Raw genomic sequence first — 17,366 nt, forward strand, 5'->3', positions numbered from 1 at the left:
CATTCGAATCTGGGTCCTGGAAGCGTTCTGCAAGATCACTTCTCACCTCAACCGCACGTGCTGGCATCCTTGGGTTTCCCTCCTTCCAGATCACAGCCGCAGTTCTCTCCTCCGCCCTCACAGTCACAGCCCTGCCTTCTCCCTCCTCATGCCCCGGGCGGGCCCCGCCCAGAATGCGGAGAGGCCTTCGGGGAAGCGCGGACCAATCGGAGGCCCTAGGTAGGGCTGAAGAGGCGGGACTCTGGTCGCCATAACAACTCATCCAGCCTGTGCTGCGCTCGCGCGCCTCCGCGCCGCAGCCCTATTAAGTGAGGCAGTGAAGGCGCGCCAGACTCGACGGCCAATCAGGGACCCGAGGGCGGCATTGCCATGACGACCACGTTGCGCCGGAGAATGCGTCGGGCGCTGGAACCGCGGGGAACTCGGGGAGCGAGTGGTGAGAATAGTGAGCACCAGCACTCCGATGGCGCTGGCGAGAGGAAAGGCTGCGGCGCGCAGAGCGAGGCTGTAGGGCCCAAGGTTGTGACTCGAGGCTGCGGGACCCCAGGATGGGGGACAGGAGGCTGCGGGGCCCTAGGTGAGCAGCAAGCGAGAGACGAGTCCCTTCGAGCGCCCTCACGCGTTTTGTCCCCACGCCACGCCGGGGAGAGTCTGTGGCACAGACTCGTCCCCGGCCCCGCGGGCTTAAGTTGTCTGGGGGCGGTGGCTGTGAGTACAGATCATATAGTTATGAATACATTTTAACGCAGATCCAAACACATAGTATAACGTGAGGATCCTATATAAAGTGAGACTCCTTCTCAAAAAAAAAAAAAATATATATATATATACACACACGTATTTTTTTTTAGCCGGACGTGGTGGCGGGCGCCTGTAGTCCCAACCACTCGGGAGGCTGAGGCAGGAGAATCGCTTGAAGCCGGGAGGCGGAGGCTTCAGTGAACCTAAATCGCGCCACTGCACTCCAGCCCGGGCGACAGAGCGAGAGACTCCGTTTGGGGGGGGGGGGGGGAAGTGTTTTTTTAAATGCAGTCAAATTCGAACATAGGTTGATAGGATCACATAGTTGACCCGCTCTAACCCCACACCCACCTGCAGACCTGGTTAGTGCTGAGGTCCTCTCATCCCAGGGAGGAGACTAGGGTTCGCACTGGCTCCCCTGGGGCCCGACTTGGCGTGGCAAAGCTGGGAGTCTCGCCCTAGGTTGGGATTTCCTCTGTTCTGTAAGCCTCTGCAGAAGGAGCAGAGGGTGGTGGGAGAAGAAGTTCCCAAGAGGGGCCACAAGCTACCTGTGATCTGTGTCCCCCCACCAGGGGGATGGGTGCTTTCATTTTTATCGTTGTGGAAAACTTCATATTAAGTACCGGACTTCTCCAAAGAATCTCCCAGACATCTACTTGTTCTTTCAAAATATCACAGATTTAAAAAAAAATAATTTACATACCATATAATTTGTCCATTTTGAGTGTACAATTCAAGGCTGGGCGCGGTGGCTCATGCCTGTAATCCCACCACTTTGGGAGGCTGAGGTGGGCGGATCACCTGAGGTCAGGAGTTTGAGACCAGCCTGACCAACATGGAGAAACCCCATCTGTACTAAAAATACAAAATTAGCTGGGCGTGGTGGCACATGCCTGTAATCCCAGCTCCTCGGGAGGCTGACAGGCAGGAGAATCGCTTGAACTCGGGAGGCGGAGGTTGCGGCGAGCCGAGATTGCACCATTGCACTCCAGCCTGGGCAACAAGAGCGAAACTGCGTCTCAAAAAAAAAAAAAAAAAAAAAAGGCCATAGGTCTGAATAGACCCCTCACCTAAGAAAAATAGATACATAGCTGGCAAATAAGACACATGAAAATATGGTCCACATCATATGCCATTAGGGAACTGCAAATTGAAACAATAGTGAGATACTACTATACATCTATTTGAATGGCTAAAATGCAAAACACTGATAGCACCATATGCTAGCAAGGTTGTGAGGCAATGGGAACTCTCGTTTACTGCTGGTAGAAAGGCAAAATGGTATAGCCACTTTGGAAGACAGTTTGGCAGTTTCTTACAAAAAGTTAAATATAGTCTTACCATATGATACAGCAATCACACTCCTGGGTATTTGCACAAATGAGTTGAGAACTTATGTCCATGCGAAAACCACACAAATTATTATAGCAGCTTTATTCATAATTGCTCAAAACTTGAATCAACCCAGATGTCCTTCAATAAATGGCTAATCTGTGTTACATCCACACAATGGAATATCATTCAGCAATAAAATTAACTGTGCTACCAAGTTATGAAAGGCATGGAGGAGTCTGAAATGCATATTGGTAAGTGACAGAAGCCAGACTGAAAAAGCTACATACTATATGATTACAAGTTTATGACATTCTGGAAAAGGTAAAGCTATAGAGACAGTAAAGCAGTGACTGCCAGGGGCTCAGTGGGAGGGAGGGAGGGAGGGAGGAATGAATAGTAGCACAAGTAATTTTGGGGGGCAGTAAAAGTATTTTGTACTATATTGTAATGGTGGATACATGAGTTTATGCATTTGTGAAAACCCATATAATGTACAATATGGGTTTAGTTAATAATAATGTACTAATATTCATTTTAAAATGCTAACAAATAGGCTGGGTGCGGTAGCTCATGCCTGTAATCCCAGCACTTTGGGAGGCTGAGGTGGGCGGATCACGAGGTCAAGAGATGGAGACCATCCTGGCCAAAATGGTGAAACCCCAACTCTACTAAAAATACAAAAATTAACCAGGTGTGGTGGCACGCGCTTGTCGTCCCAGCTACTCGTGAGGCTGAGGCAGGAGAACTGCTTGAACCCGGGAGGTGGAGGTTGCTGTGAGATCGTGCCACTGCACTCCAGCCTGGGTGACAGAGCAAGCCTCCGTCTCAAAAAAAAAAAAAAGAAGAAACTAAAATGAGGTCCAATGAAGCAGTGCCAGGAAAAAACATAAATGAGCTATTAAGCCCAGGAAAGGTAAGTGGTTAAGAGAGAACTTTGGTATGAGACTTCCTGGAATCAAACTGTAGCACTGCCTCCCACCAGCTTTATGACTCAGGGCAAATACTTAGCCTATGGGAGACTCAGTCCCTGGACCCTCTACTCCTCCGCTCCACCCATGGGAGAGATCAGGCCCATCTCACCGAGGAACAGATTTTCAAGAACGATTTGAGGATATGTATTAGCCCAGGACATGTTATGGGATGACCAGTGTCTTCAAACTAGGCAGAAAGAGGGGACAGGGTACAGGAGTCAGGGGAAGTAGGCAAAAAGGTGGACTGTTTAGTAGGGGATCAGGAACATAGAAAAGTGGCAAGGCTAGTGACCTTGGTACCCAGCACCAGGGGTATAACTCAGGTACCAGGTGTGAGAACAGCTCAACTCCAGGGATACTTCCATCCCCAGCTTGCAATCTCCATGGCTGAGCCTCTTTGATAACTTTTGTGCTATTCCTGGTTTCAAGTCTACCTGGTCCATCAATCAGTGCTCTAGTGTGCACTCCAGTGGGGGAACTCATGAACTGTAAAGGGCAATCCTGTGGGGAATGAACAGGTTGGTCAGTCTAGCCTAGGGCAGACTGACCCACCATGACAGTGCAGGGGTACTGATGACAGGCATGTACCATGAGCTTGGGGGTGTCCCACCTGTGTCTCCACTGGAGAGAATACACAGGTGTCACTGAGGAACAGGGTTGCAAGGACTATCTGAGGATATGGGGTCAGCTGAGGACATGTTAAGGAGAGGCAAACATTGCACAGCTAGGCACTAAGGAGAGAGAAAGGGACACAGCGGGGCAAGGCCAGGAGACTGGAATTGGGGAGCTGAGTGGAGGCACCAAGACCTGCGAGGGCACAGGCTGGGCACCACGTGAGCCCACTCCTGGGGGCATTCACCAGGAGTGGATCTCTTCAGGGTCCCTCTGCCGCAACTAGTTTTGAGTTCATGTGGTCCACCTACTGGTGGGAATGTAGAAGCCTTCAGACCTATGAAGGATTATGAGTTTTTGAGAGTCCAGCCCAGGAAAGGCCAAAACACCAGCAAGCGAGAATAATCCTTACTCCAAGACAAACACAGACCCGCACAAAATGAACATCCAGGGAAGGCTCCCAGGCAGGACCCAGTGGCCCCACACGCACCCATGTCAGTGCATGCAGTGCGTCGAATCTTACAGGAAGTGACCGAGCTGAACGTGACCAGCTGTGAAGATTCAGAGACTTCTGAGCCCCGATCTTGGCCACTCACGGCCCTTGGGTAGAATGTGTGGGGTGTCCACTCAGCCACTTGTTAGAGGAGGTGGCATGATCTGGGCCTCAGTGCTACGACCAACAGCGACTTCCAAGGGGACCATGGAAAGAGCAGAGGAAAAAAACCAGAGTTCAGGCTGGGGAGAGTTATGGTGCCAGTGGTCTGACCCAGCACTGAGTGCAAAGTTCTCCAGCATCACTCTCAGGTAGAAGCTCCTCTGGACCTCGCCTAAGAACTCCGTTCGTCCGGGAGGACGCAGGCCCACCTGCTCTAACATGAACTCGTCTGAATTCAGCGCAGGACACCAAGGAGCCCGGTTATTCTCCTGCCAGCATCCTCCCCTGATGTGTCCCTGACCCCGTGCTCTGACGTACTCAGCCATGTACTCACTCTCCTCTCCCAGGCCCCCATACCTGAGATCACCATGGCCTGATATGGGGTAGACTACAAGCCTACCATGCCTCGGCCATGTGTAGGGCGACCTGTCCCTGGCATCCACACCTGTGGCCCATACGTCGCCCGCATTCTGGGACGCCGAAAACCCAACACAACCGAAACACAACTGCTGACCTTCCCCCTAAGCCGCCTCTAAACGAGGTCCCTCGGCTCCTGGACCCAGCCGCTCTTTGAAGACTTGCCTGATGACAGGCATGTACCATGTTTTTGGCTGGGACATTTTTATGAGCCTTGCTCCGGGCTCCGTAAAGTGGACACGGTGCCAGGGAGAGGATTTCGGGGCGGCTGCGGGCACAGGCGGGCTTCTGCGGAGGCCCTGGCGAACGCCCCCGCGCAGCGCGGTCCGATGGCCCCATGGGGCCGCCCCTCCACTGTGAAGTTACCGGGGTTCAGCAACATTCACTGCGGCTAAGACGCGAACAGGTCCCTGAGGCAGAACTTTCCGACTCTCGCGCCTTCGCTCCTTTTTGCGGACCAGCGGAGCCTCATCCACACAGCCCACCGCCCAACGATCCCATTGCCGCAAACCGCCCCAAAGCCAGCGCCGAAAGCCGACGCCGGAAGCCCACGCAGGGCCCACCCGAACGTTTCCGTTCCTGGGCCACCATTGGCCAAGTCTGAACGGCCGCACGTCGAGGCTCCTTATGGGAAATGTAGTTCACGCCCCGCTTCAGGAGCTAGCGGCGCCCTCCCTTATCGCCTTGGCAACGACCCAGCCGTGCCGCAAGGAGAGCCGGGAATGGAGGTCGTGGCGTGAGGGGCGCCGAACTAGGGGAGGCGCGGGCCACGGGAGTTCCGGGAGTTCCGGCGTTGCCCGGCAGTCCGCAGTCCTCGGCGGGAAGGCTGTCCCAGCGCCCCAGGCAGCTCTGCGTGGGCCGGGGTGACTTCCTCGCGATCCCCTGGGCGAGGTGAAGGGCAGGGACCCTTGCCGCGCCTTCCACGCGCCGTGCCCCACCGGCGAGTGTCTCCATCTTCCTCAGACTTGTCGCTCGCGGACAGGCGCCGTGGGTCTCCCAGGCCTCCGTACCGTCCTCCTTCCCCGCGGCTCCGGGAAGCGGTTCCCTGTCTTCGGACGCATTTCACCCGCGCGGGGAGAGCTTCCCGGGAAGGTTCCACGGCGGCCGAGGGTTTCCGCGCCCGGGACGCGTTTCGGCTGAGGCCGTGGGTTCAGGCCACGGGTTCTGCCCTCACGGTCCAATGGCCGGGGAGGCGGAGGTGAGCAGAGGATGCCTCCGAGGAATGAGGGGGGCCGCCAGCTGGGGGGCGGCGTGTACCAGGGCAGAGTTGGAGGAGGGCAGGAGATCTGCGTATGGAGATCTCTGAGGTCTGCGTATGATTCCAGGCGGAGGTCTTTGATGCAGGGCTGGGGCATGCCCTTGGCAGTGGGAGCCATTGGAGATGTGCCGCAGGACTGGGACGGGATGGGGTCGTAGTTGCTGTGCCAGGCACTCTGGAGACGCATGTGCAGAACGGCGTGTGGAAGGCCAGGCAATTGCCTATAGGGTAAACTGGGGAGGTTGTGCTGAGGGTGTACAGTTTTAGACATTCTGTTGTCCAGTTTTGTGCCTGTTGAGCAGGAGGCAAACTGGACCCTGGGACCAGGTACTTGAGACCTAAGGGAGAAGGATGAGCATAGGTTTGGTTGCGTCTGAGAGGTGTGATTTGTGGGACTGGAATTGGCAGGCAGGAGATAGAGTGCAGCCTGTGCGCTTGGCCCTGCACATAGATGGCATCAGTCTGGTCACCAACCTGATGTCGCTTTGGGCTGGACACAGTTTCCAGTAGTAACACCAGAAGCATCAATAACACCAGCAGCTCTGATACTCTTCTGGGATAGGAGAAGGAAGGTATAAGGGTATGTGTAGGCAGTAAGGTGGGGAAGGGTTTGGGGCTCATAGGGAAAGATAATGTCAGGGGGAGATGTGATAGGACCCTGAGATACAGGTCAAGGGCCTGAATGTGTCCATCTGTCCATATTTTGGTTGTTTTTTTCTGCCTATCATTGACCCCAAGGCTCAGTTGGACCCATCATTGCAGGGCTTGGTGATGTTTGAGGATGTGACGGTATATTTCTCCAGGGACGAGTGGGGGCTCCTTAATGTGACCCAGAAGGGCCTATACCGGGATGTGATGCTGGAGAACTTTGCACTCGTTAGCTCACTGGGTAAGTCTCTTACACTGTCCCCCAGCACACTGACTACCCCCTCATTTTCCCCATGCGAAGTTCTGTCCATAACGAAGCCAGACCATGGGGGCTCTTTCCTTCCCAGATTCCCTGTTGTAGGTGTTGTGGGTGGTGGGACTCGGTGGTGGGACTCGGCGGTGTGATCTTTTCCTGCCTTTCTCTGAGCAATGCTGTTGGCAGCCTCAACACCTTTTGCCCTAGGAGCTAGTGGAGCAGGTTTTGGGGGTCAGATGTTTCATAGTTTGCCCACCAAATCCCACCAAGCTCTACCTTTTCCTGGCCATGTGACTCTCTTGAAGACATGGCTTCTCTGTGCTCCGGGTTTTGCCTTCCTACAAAAGAAATTTTACAGGGACCTCCCTGGGCCAGCCTTGACCCGTGAATTTTAATCAGAACGGTTTAGGGAATATATATATATATATATTTTTTTGAGACAGAGCCTTGCTCTGTTGCCCAGGCTGGAGTGCAGTGGCGCAATCTCGGCTCACCACAACCTCCGCCTCCAGGGTTCAAGCGATTCTCCTGCCTCAGCCTCCCGAGTAGCTGGGACTACAGGCTCGTGCCACCATGCCTGGCTAATTTTTGTATTTTTAGTAGAGACGGGGTTTCACTATGTCGGCCAGGCTGGTCTTGAACTCCTGACCTTGTGATCTGCCTGCCTTGGCCTCTCAAAGTGCTGGGATTACAGGCGTGAGCCACTGCGCCCAGCCAATATTGCCATCTTAATATTAGTGTTAAATCTTCAGGTTAATTAACATGGGATATGTTTTCATTTATTTAGCTCTTTTATTTTCATTGTTTGTATTATCAGTGCACAAAAGTACTTCTTTTTTTTTTTTTTTTAGACGGATTTTCGCTCTGTCGCCCAGGCTGGAGTGCAGTGGTGCGATCTCGGCTCACTGCAAGCTCCACCTCCTGGGTTCACACCATTCTCCTGCCTCAGCCTCCCAAGTAGCTGGGACTACAGGCACCCACCACTGCACCCGGCTAATTTTTTGTATTTTTAGTAGAGATGGGGTTTCACCATGGTCTCGATCTCCTGACCTTGTGATCCACCCGCCTCAGCCTCCCCAAGTGCTGGGATTACAGGCGTGAGCCACTGCGCCCAGCCACAAAGGTACTTCTTTCGTTAAATTTATTCCTAAGTACTTTATTCTTTTTGATGCTTTTTTTTTTTTTTTTTTTTTGAGACGGAGTCTCGCTCTGTTACCCAGGCTGGAGTGCAGTGGCCCGATCTCGGCTCACTACAACCTCCGCCTCCTGGGTTCAAGTGAATCTCCTGCCTCAGCCTCCCAAGTAGCTGGGACTACAGGCGCGTGCCACCACATCTGGCTAATTTTTGTATTTTTAGTAGAGACGGGGTTTCTCCATGTTGGCCAGGCTGGTCTTGAACTCCTGACCTCAGATAATCCACCCGCCTTGGCCTCCCAAAGTGCTGGGATTACAGGCATGAGCCACCGTACCTGGCTTGATGCTATTTTAAATGGAATTGTTTTCTTAATTTAATTTTGGATTGTTCATTGCTAGTTGTAGAAATATAATCGGTTTTGTATACTAATCTTGTATCCTGTAGTGTTACTACATCTGTTTATTAGTTAAAATAGTTTTTTAGTGGATTCATTCCTATTTTCCATATATAAGATCATGCTGTCTATGAAGAGAGATAGTTTTAGTTCTTCCTTTGCCTCGCTGACCTAGCTAGACCCTCCAGTAGTTTATTCAGTAGAAATGGGGAGAGGAGACATCCTTGTTCCCTGTCTTCAGGGTGTTCAGTCCTTCACTGTTAAGTATGGTGTTAGCTGTTGGTTTTTTGCAGATGCCCATTTCAGGTGAGGAAGTTCCCTTCTCTTTCTAGTTCGTTTAATGTGTTTATTAAGAAAAGTCATGGCCAGGTGCAGTGGCTCATGTCTGTAATTTCAGCCTTTTGGGAGGGCGAGGCAGGTGGATTACCTGAGGTCAGGAGTTCAAGACCAGCGTGGTCAACATGGTGAAACCCCATCTCTACTAAAAATACAAAACTAGCCAGGTGCAGTGGCACATGCCTGTAATCCCAGCTACTAGGGAAGCTGAGGCAGGAGAATCGCTTGAACCTGGGAGGTGGAGGTTGCAGTGAGCTGAGATTGCACCATTGCACTCCAGCCTGGGCAACAAGAGCGAAACTGTCTCAAAAAAAAAAAAAAAAAAAAAGAAAAGAAAGGTCACTAGATTTTGTCAAATGCTTTTCCAATATCTAATAAAATGAGCATGTGATTTTTGTCCTCTCTTCTGTTAATGTAGTGTATTAGAATAATTGATTGCCTTTTTTTTTTTGAGATGGAGTCTTGTTCTGTCGCCAGGCTGGAGTGCAGTGGCGCGATCTCGGCTCACTGCAACCTCCACCTCCCGGGTTCAAGTGATTTTCCTGCCTCAGCCTTCCAAGTAGCTGGGACTATAGGCGCACACCACCACGCCCAGCTAATTTTTGTATATTTCGTAGAGATGGGGTTTCACCATGTTGGCAAGGATGTCTTGATCTCTTGACCTCGTGACCTACCCCCGTCGGCCTCCCAACAGTAATTGTTGATTTTCATATGTTCAATCTTGCATTACTGGGATAAATTCCCTGTCATGGCTTATAATACTTGTTTTTTGTTTTTTGTCTTTTTTTAGACAGAGTCTTACTCTGTCACCCAGGCTGGAGTTCAGTGGCACGATCTCGGCTCATTGCAACCTCCACCTCTTGAGTTCAAGTGATTCTCCTGCCTCCGCCTCCTGAGTAGCTAGGTTACAGGCATGCACCACTATACCCGGCTAATTTTTTTATTTTTAGTAGAGACAGGGGTTTCACCATGTTGGCCAGGGTGGTCTTGAACTCCCGACCTCAGGTGATCCGCCCACCTCGGCCTCCAAAGTGCTGAGATTACAGGTGTGAGCCACCACACCTGGCCAGTGGTGTAGTTTTCTTATAATGTCTCTGTATTGAGTATGAGGGTAATTTTGGCCTCAATGGATGAGTTGGGAATGTTTCCTTCTCTTCTGTTTTCTGGAAGAGTTTGTTAAGTATTGATGTTAATTCTTATTTCAGTATTGTTAGTATTCACCTTTGAAGCCTTCAGGGCTTGGGGTTGTGTGCGTGTTGGGGGGAATGTTTTTTAATAACAACAAGAAAACCCTCTTTGTTACATTTGTATTTAGATTTTCTATTTCTTCTTGACTCAGTTAGTTTTGATAGTTTGTATCTACTTGGGAATTTGTCCATTTGATCTAAGTTATCCAATTTGTTGGCATACATTTGTACATAGTATTTCATTATTTTTAAATTTTTATAAGGTTACTAGTGATGTCCTTTTTCCATTCCTGTTCGAAGTAGTGTTGAGTCTTCTCTCTGTTTTTTGTCACTCTAGGTAAACGTTTGCCAATTTTGTTGATTTTTTCAAAGAACAAAATTTTGGTTTGTTGATTCTCTTTTTCTAATCTGTTTCACTTGTTTCTGCTCTAATTTTTATTATTTCCCTTTTGCTATCTTTGGGTTTGTTTTTCTTTTTCTTGTTCCTTGAGGTATAAAGTTAGGTTATTGGTTTGAGATCTTTTAAAATATGGGTATTTATAGCCATAATGTTCCTGCTAAGCTCTGCATTTTCTGCATCCCATAATTTTTTGTTTGTTGTGGTATTTTTTTCTTTTTCTTTTTCTTTTTTCTTTTTTAAATTTTTCTTTTTCAGATGGAGTCTTGTTGCCCTGGCTGGAATGCAATGGCACGATCTTGGCTCAATGCAATCTCCACCTCCTGGGTTCAAGCAATTCTCCTGCCTCAGCCTCCTGAGTCGCTGTGATTACAGGCATGTGCCACCATGCCCGGCTAATTTTTTTTTTTTTTTTTGAGGTGGAGTCTGATGCCGCCCAGGCTGGAGTGCAGTGGTGCGATCTTGGCTCACTGCAACCTCCGCCCCCCAAGTTCAAGCGATTCTCCTGCCTCAGCCTCCCGAGTGGCATAGTGCACCACGCCTGGCTAATTTTTGTATTTTTTTTTTTTTGGTAGAGACAGGGTTTCGCCATGTTGGCCAGGCTGGTCTTGAACTCCTAACCACAGGTCATCCACCCACCTCAGCCTACCAAAGTGCTAGGATTACAGGTGTGAGCCACCGCCCGGCCTGTTGTGTTTTTCTTTTCTTTTTTTCTTTTTTTGAGATGGAGTCTTGCTGTGTCACCCAGGCTGGAGTGCAGTGGCACAATCTTGGCTCACTGCCAGCTCCGCCTCCTGGGTTCACGTCATTCTCCTGCCTCAGCCTCCCAAGTAACTGGGACTACAGGCGCCCGCCACCACGCCCGGCTAATTTTTTTTTGTATTTTTAGTAGAGACAGTGCTTCACTGTGTTCGGCAGGATGGTCTCAAACTCCTGACCTTGTGATCCACCCGCCTCGGCCTCCCAAAGTGCTGGGATTACAGGCTTGAGCTACCACACCCGGCCCTGTGTTTTTATTTTCATTCCTGTCAAAATACTTTGTAATTGTCATGTGATTTATTTTTTCTTTGACTCTGGATTTTTAGGAATGTTTTGTTTAAATTGCTTAAATTTGTGACTTTCCTAAATTTCTCTCTGTTGTTGATTTCTGTTTTAATTCATTTGTGGACAGAGAACATACTTGACATTATTTCAATCCTTTGAAATCTACTGAGGCTTTATTTATTTATTTATTTATTTATTTATTTATTTATTTATTTTGAGACAGAGTCTTGCTCTGTCGCCCAGGCTGGAGTGCAGTGGCGCGATCTCAGCTCACTGCAAGCTCTGCCTCCTGGGTTCACGCCATTCTCCTGCCTCAGCCTCCTGAGTAGCTGGGACTACAGGCACCCGCCACCATGCCCGGGTAATTTTTTTTTTGTATTTTTAGTAGAGATGGGGTTTCACTGTGTTAGCCAGGATGGTCTCGATCTCCTGACCTCATGATCTGCCCGTCTCGGCCTCCCAAAGTGCTGGGATTACAGGCATGAGCCACTGCGCCCAGCCGAGGCTTATTTTATATCCTAGCAAATGGTATGTTCTGAAGACCGTTCCATGTGCACGTGACAATGTATATCCTGCTGTTGTTGGGTGGCAAGCTCTATAGATGTCTGTTAGGACTAGTTGGTTTTCATTGTTGTTCAAGTCTGCTACGTCCTTGTTCATTTTCTTCTTAGTGGTTCTATTCATTATTGATGGTGGGAAATTACAATCTTTATTATTGCTAAACAGTCTGTTTCTTCAGTTATGTCAGTTTTGCTTCATAGAAAGGCTTTTTTTTTTTTCTTTTTGTTTGTTTGTTTGTTTGTGTTTTTGAGATAGAGTCTTGCATTGTCACCCAGGCTGGAGTGCAGTGGTGCGATCTCAGCTCACTGCAAGCTCCGCCTCCCAGGTTCATGCCATTCCCCTGCCTAAGCCTCCCGAGTAGCTGGGACTACAGGTGCCCGTCACCACACCTGGCTAATTTTTTGTATTTTTAGTAGAAGGGGGGTTTCACCGTGTTGGCCAGGATAGTCTTGATCTCCTGACCTCGTGATCCGCCCACCTTGGCCTCCCAAAGTGCTGGGATTACAGGCGTGAGCCACTGCGCCCGGCCTGTTTGTTTGTTTTTGAGACAAGGTCTCACTCTGTTGCCCAGGCTGGAGTGCAATGGTGTGATCGTGACTCACTGATGCTTTGACCTCCTAGGCTCAAGTGATCCTCTCACTATGGCCTCCCTAGTAACTGGGACTACAGGTGGTGCATGCCATCATGCCTGGCTAATTAAAATAATATATTTTTTGTAGAGCTGGGGTCTTACTGTATTGCCCAGGCTGGTTGCGAACATCTGGGTTTAAGCGATCTCCTACCTCACTTTCCAAAGTGCTGGGATTACAGGCATGAGCCACCATGCCCAGCCTGTTTCTTTTACTACCTGTCACCTGCAGGACTTGCATCTTCGAGATCCCCTGTATTTACCCAGCTGGAGGATGATGAACAGTCCTGGGTGCCCAGCTGGGTGGATGTGACTCCAGTTAGCAGAGCAGAAGCCAGGAGAGGTTTTGGTCTTGGTAAGTGGAGTGGAGGGGAATACCTTGGTTTCAGCAGTGGGCTCACAGAATGCTGAGTACCTGCATACACTGATACCTTGGTGTTGAGGGCAGTGACCATACCTTATTTCCTTCCACCTTTCCTGTCTTATCTGGACACTGTGCAGTCTGCCATCTCTACCATGATTTTCGGGCCCTGCATGTTCCTGCCTCTCTGGCCTGTGTCTCCTCATTGCCCTTCTCTGTATCTGTGCAGAGCTGTCTACTGTTGGTGACTCACTGCGTGTCTCGAAATGTGCACATATCCTTAAACAGGTATTTGAACTTCAGCCAATCCTTAATTAATACTTAAACACCAGCTACTATTTTGGAATCACATTTTGCTGGGACTAGACACATGCCTTCTCATAGTGCTTGGCTGTCACCAGCAGCCAAGGCCCTGCTGAAACCCTTTGCAGAGGAGTGACTTGGAGACCCCACCTCTCTTCCCTGCACTGCATCCTATCTTGCGCCCTCATCTCGGTTGAGGTTTTCCTTAGTCTGGAGTCTGGTGGAGCCATATTCAGTTGCGCCAGGCTTTCCCAACCCAGACCTTTCCTAGCAACCTTTCAGCAATTCTTTTTTTTTTTTTTAAGATGGAGTTTTGCTCTTATTGCCCAGGCTGGAGTGCAGTGGCGCAATCTCGGCTCACTGCAACCTCCGCCTCCTGGGTTCATGCCATTCTCCTGCCTCAGCCTCTTGAGTAGCTGGGACTACAGGCGCATGCCACCATGCCCGGCTAATTTTTTGTTTGTTTGTTTTTTGAGACGGAGTTTTGCTCTTACTGCCCAGGCTGGAGAGCAGTGGCGCGATCTCAGCTCACTGCAACCTCCGCCTCCAGATTCAAGTGATCCTCCTGCCTCAGCCTCCCAAGTAGCTGGGATTACAGGCATGCACCACCACACCCGGCTAATTTTGTATTTTTAGAAGAGATGGGGTTTCGTTGTGTTGATCAGGCTGGTCTCGAACTCCTGACCTCACGTGATCTGCCCACCTCCCAAAGCACTGGGATTATAGGCGTGAGCCACCATGCCTGGCCCTTTCAGCAGTTCTATGGAGTCCTTTTGGGTGTGTCTGACATGCACTGGTGATGAAGGTACCTCCTCCCTCTAGTTCAACTCTTAGTAATAGATTCATCTCTGCTTTCAGATGGTTTGTGTAGAGTGGAGGATGAGAGAGCCCGTCCTGAGCATCTGAAGAGCTACAGAGTCATCCAGCACCAGGACACTCATAGTGAGGGGAAACCAAGAAGGCACACTGAGCATGGGACAGCCTTCCCACCTGGTTCCAGTTGTGGGCAACAGCAAGAAGTCCATGTGGCAGAGAAGCTGTTCAAATGCAGTGACTGTGGGAAGGTGTTCTTAAAGGCCTTTGCCCTCCTTGACCATCTGATAACACATTCTGAAGAGAGACCCTTCAGATGCCCAACAGGCAGAAGTGCTTTCAAGGAGAAGTCAGCTCATATTAACCCCCGAAAAATTCACACTGGAGAAACAGCCCATGTGTGTAATGAATGTGGGAAGGCCTTCAGTTACCCGTCTAAGCTGAGGAAACACCAGAAGGTTCACACAGGCATAAAACCTTTTAAGTGTAGTGACTGTGGTAAAACCTTCAACCGCAAAGATGCACTTGTTCTACACCAGAGGATTCACACTGGAGAAAGGCCTTATGAGTGCAGCAAATGTGGGAAAACCTTCAGTGTTCTGTCTACCCTCATTCGGCACCGGAAAGTGCACATTGGAGAAAGGCCCTATGAGTGTACAGAATGTGGGAAGTTCTTTAAATACAATAATAGCTTCATTCTTCACCAGAGAGTTCACACTGGAGAAAGGCCTTTTGAATGCAAGCAATGTGGGAAAGGCTATGTGACCCGTTCAGGCCTCTATCAGCACTGGAAAGTCCACACTGGGGAACGGCCCTATGAATGTAGCCTGTGTGGGAAAACCTTCACTACCAGATCCTACCGCAATCGGCACCAGCAGTTCCACACTGAAGAGAGGTCTTATGAATGTACAGAGTGTGGGAAAGCCTTCAAACATAGTTCCACCCTCCTTCAGCACAAGAAAGTCCATACTCCAGAAAGGCCTCAGGAGGACAGGTCACATGGGAAAGTTGTTAGCTGCTAGCACCGTGTTCATCAGGAAAAGTCTTATTCCAGAAAGGAGGTTGAGGAGAGTGGCCGTGAGAGTGCCATCTGAAAGAAGCTAAACCTTGTACATCCCAACACCCACCCCGGGGAGAGTTCCCGTGTGTGCCTGGTGTGTGGGAAGCTTTCAGGAGCCACATTGCACTCTGACTTGCCTGGGGCTGTTGGCAATGTCACATCACTGTCAGTTTATCCACCGCCATCCACCTCTATCCACCCCATAAGGTCCCTACAGCAAGTGGGACAGCAGACCTTGTGCTCCTTGCTCTAAACAGTAGAGAATCATTAATGGCGGAGCCCAAAACAGGCCTCATTCCCTACCCTTGACTGGTTTAGCTGTGGACATGACCCATCTCTGGCCAGAGGAGCTGAGCTGGTATCTGCTGGGGGCTTCCTGGGAAGGTTTACCATTTTCATGGACATGGTTGACATTACACATGGTATTTGTCATGCCCTAGCATGGACTGTCTCATACTGCTATGGACTGTGTGGTAATAAAGGCTTTATTGTTTAAGCCGCTTAAAATTTTTTTTTAATTTTTTTTTTGAGATGGTCTTATTCTGTTGCCCAGGCTGGAATGCAGTGGTGCCATCATAGCTCACCACAGCCTTGAACTGCTGGTCTCAAGGGATCTTCCTGCTTCAGCCTCCTGAGTAGCTGGCACTACAGGTGTGTGCCATCACACCTGGCTAATTTTTTTTTTATTTGTAGACAGGGTCTTGCTATATTGCCCAAGCTGGTCTCGAACTCTGAGCCTCAAGCTATCCTCCTGCCTTGGCCTCCCAAAGTGCTGGGAGCCACTGTGCCTGGCCTAGTTTTTTTAGAGGCGGGGTCTCACAGTCTTGCCCAGGCTGGAGTGCCGTAGTGTGAACCTAGCTCATTGCAGACTTGAACTACTGGACTCAAGTGATCCTCCTGCTTCAGTGTATTGAATAGCTAGGATTGTACTTGTGTAGCACTACATCTGACTAATTTTAAAAATTTTTTATAGAGACAGGATCTTGCTACATTGCCCAAGCTGGTCATGAACTCTTCTCCTCAAGCATTCCTCTTGCCTCAGCCTTCCAAAGTGCTGGTATTATAGTTGTGAGCCACTGTGCCCTGCCAAGTCTCTTTTAATATTGAGGTTCTGATCCCTGTGTGTGGAGAGATTGAGAATAGAATCCGGCACTATCACCGTAAGTTGAGGGAATGGCTTTTGTGGAGGTGGTCTCTTGAGTTTTTTCTGCCTCAGTGGGGATGGCAGGATGACAGAAAATAGCTCTAGTCAAGGTTGGCCTAATTTATATTGGCCCCTGAGTCCTCCAGGGAAAGACTTGTAGCCTGGATGTCAGGCTTTTTTGTGGGTCCAGAGCTCACCTTGCAGAAGGGAATAGTTGGTGAGAGATCTTCTATATGTTTATGGACAGAAAAAGTTGGGTTCCTTGTTCCCAGGGAATGTTGCAGAACTTCCAGCATTGGTCAGAAGGAGCTGTTTCCAGATTCAGCTCAAAAGTCATATTCTCCAAAATCTGGAACATGGAGGTAAGTTATAGACTGACTGTAAGACCTATAGGGGCCTGTTGGGTAAAGTAATTTGAGTAGAGTAAGTGGGCATAGAAATAGTGAGTGAAGTAGTATGGAATGAAGTGTCTGATAAACAAGAGGACTTCAGCCAGTTCTAAAGAGGCATCCACAAATGTTCCAGCCACTGAGGTTTCCTGGGGTGAGGGCACCAGAACTTCTCAGCAATTGCAGACCTGTTATTTGTGTCAAGGTCACTGTCAGCAGATAATCTACAGACTTTCTGGATTCTCATATCCTCTCTGGGCTGTTCACCTCTCATGGCCATTATCCTGAGACTGAAAGATTCTATAGTCCTGGGATGTGCCTTTTGTGACCCAGCCAGTACTCCTGGTGTCTTTGGATGCTGTGGCCTTTGCGATTGTCAAGTTTTTGCTGTCATAGTGTTAGGGCTTTCCCTCTGGGGCTCAAGGGAGACAGGTAGGGTAACCAAAGTATGGATCCAGATCTTGCGGTTTATGGGACCTTTTCAGAGTCTTGCTCTGTCACGCAGCCTGGAGTGTAGTGGTGTAATCACGGCTCAGTGCACCCTTGACTCCAGGGATTCAAGTGATCCTTCTGCCTCAGCCTCCTGAGTAGCAGAGACTACAGTTGCACGCCACCACACTCAGCTAATTAAAAAAAAAAAATTGTTTTAGGCTGGGCGTGGTGGCCCATGCATGTAATCCTAGCACTTTGGGAGGCCAAGGTGGGCAGATCACTTTAGGTC

The 17,366-nt window shown here is 49.6% G+C and overlaps 1 protein-coding gene across 4 annotated transcripts; it reads left to right on the plus strand.

Annotated features, from left to right (window-relative positions):
• The first annotated feature begins 2,162 nt into the window (after positions 1 to 2,162).
• Positions 2,163 to 15,619, plus strand: ZNF584 (zinc finger protein 584). 4 transcript variants are annotated; one of them, XM_054465504.2, is made up of 4 exons: positions 2,163 to 5,929; positions 6,728 to 6,878; positions 12,808 to 12,930; positions 14,098 to 15,619. In XM_054465504.2, the coding sequence occupies exons 1-4, from the start codon at positions 5,912 to 5,914 to the stop codon at positions 15,072 to 15,074; spliced, it is 1,269 nt and encodes a 422-aa protein (XP_054321479.1). In that variant the 5' UTR covers positions 2,163 to 5,911; the 3' UTR covers positions 15,075 to 15,619. The 4 variants fall into 4 exon arrangements, with proteins under 4 accessions (XP_054321479.1, XP_063514089.1, XP_054321480.1 ...); XM_063658019.1 differs by having other exon boundaries at positions 6,734 to 6,878; XM_054465505.2 differs by having other exon boundaries at positions 6,752 to 6,878.
• Positions 15,620 to 17,366: the final 1,747 nt, after the last annotated feature.

This window comes from Pongo pygmaeus, chromosome 20, assembly GCF_028885625.2.
Source record: "Pongo pygmaeus isolate AG05252 chromosome 20, NHGRI_mPonPyg2-v2.0_pri, whole genome shotgun sequence".
In the NCBI taxonomy this organism is placed as follows: Eukaryota; Metazoa; Chordata; class Mammalia; order Primates; family Hominidae; genus Pongo; species Pongo pygmaeus.

Excerpts from the sequence above, each read along its gene's own strand:
- ZNF584 (XM_054465504.2), top strand. Across the intron at positions 6,879-12,807 it reads TGCACTCGTTAGCTCACTGG|GACTTGCATCTTCGAGATCC; the intron begins GTAAGTCTCTTA and ends TGTCACCTGCAG. Across the intron at positions 12,931-14,097 it reads CAGGAGAGGTTTTGGTCTTG|ATGGTTTGTGTAGAGTGGAG; the intron begins GTAAGTGGAGTG and ends CTCTGCTTTCAG.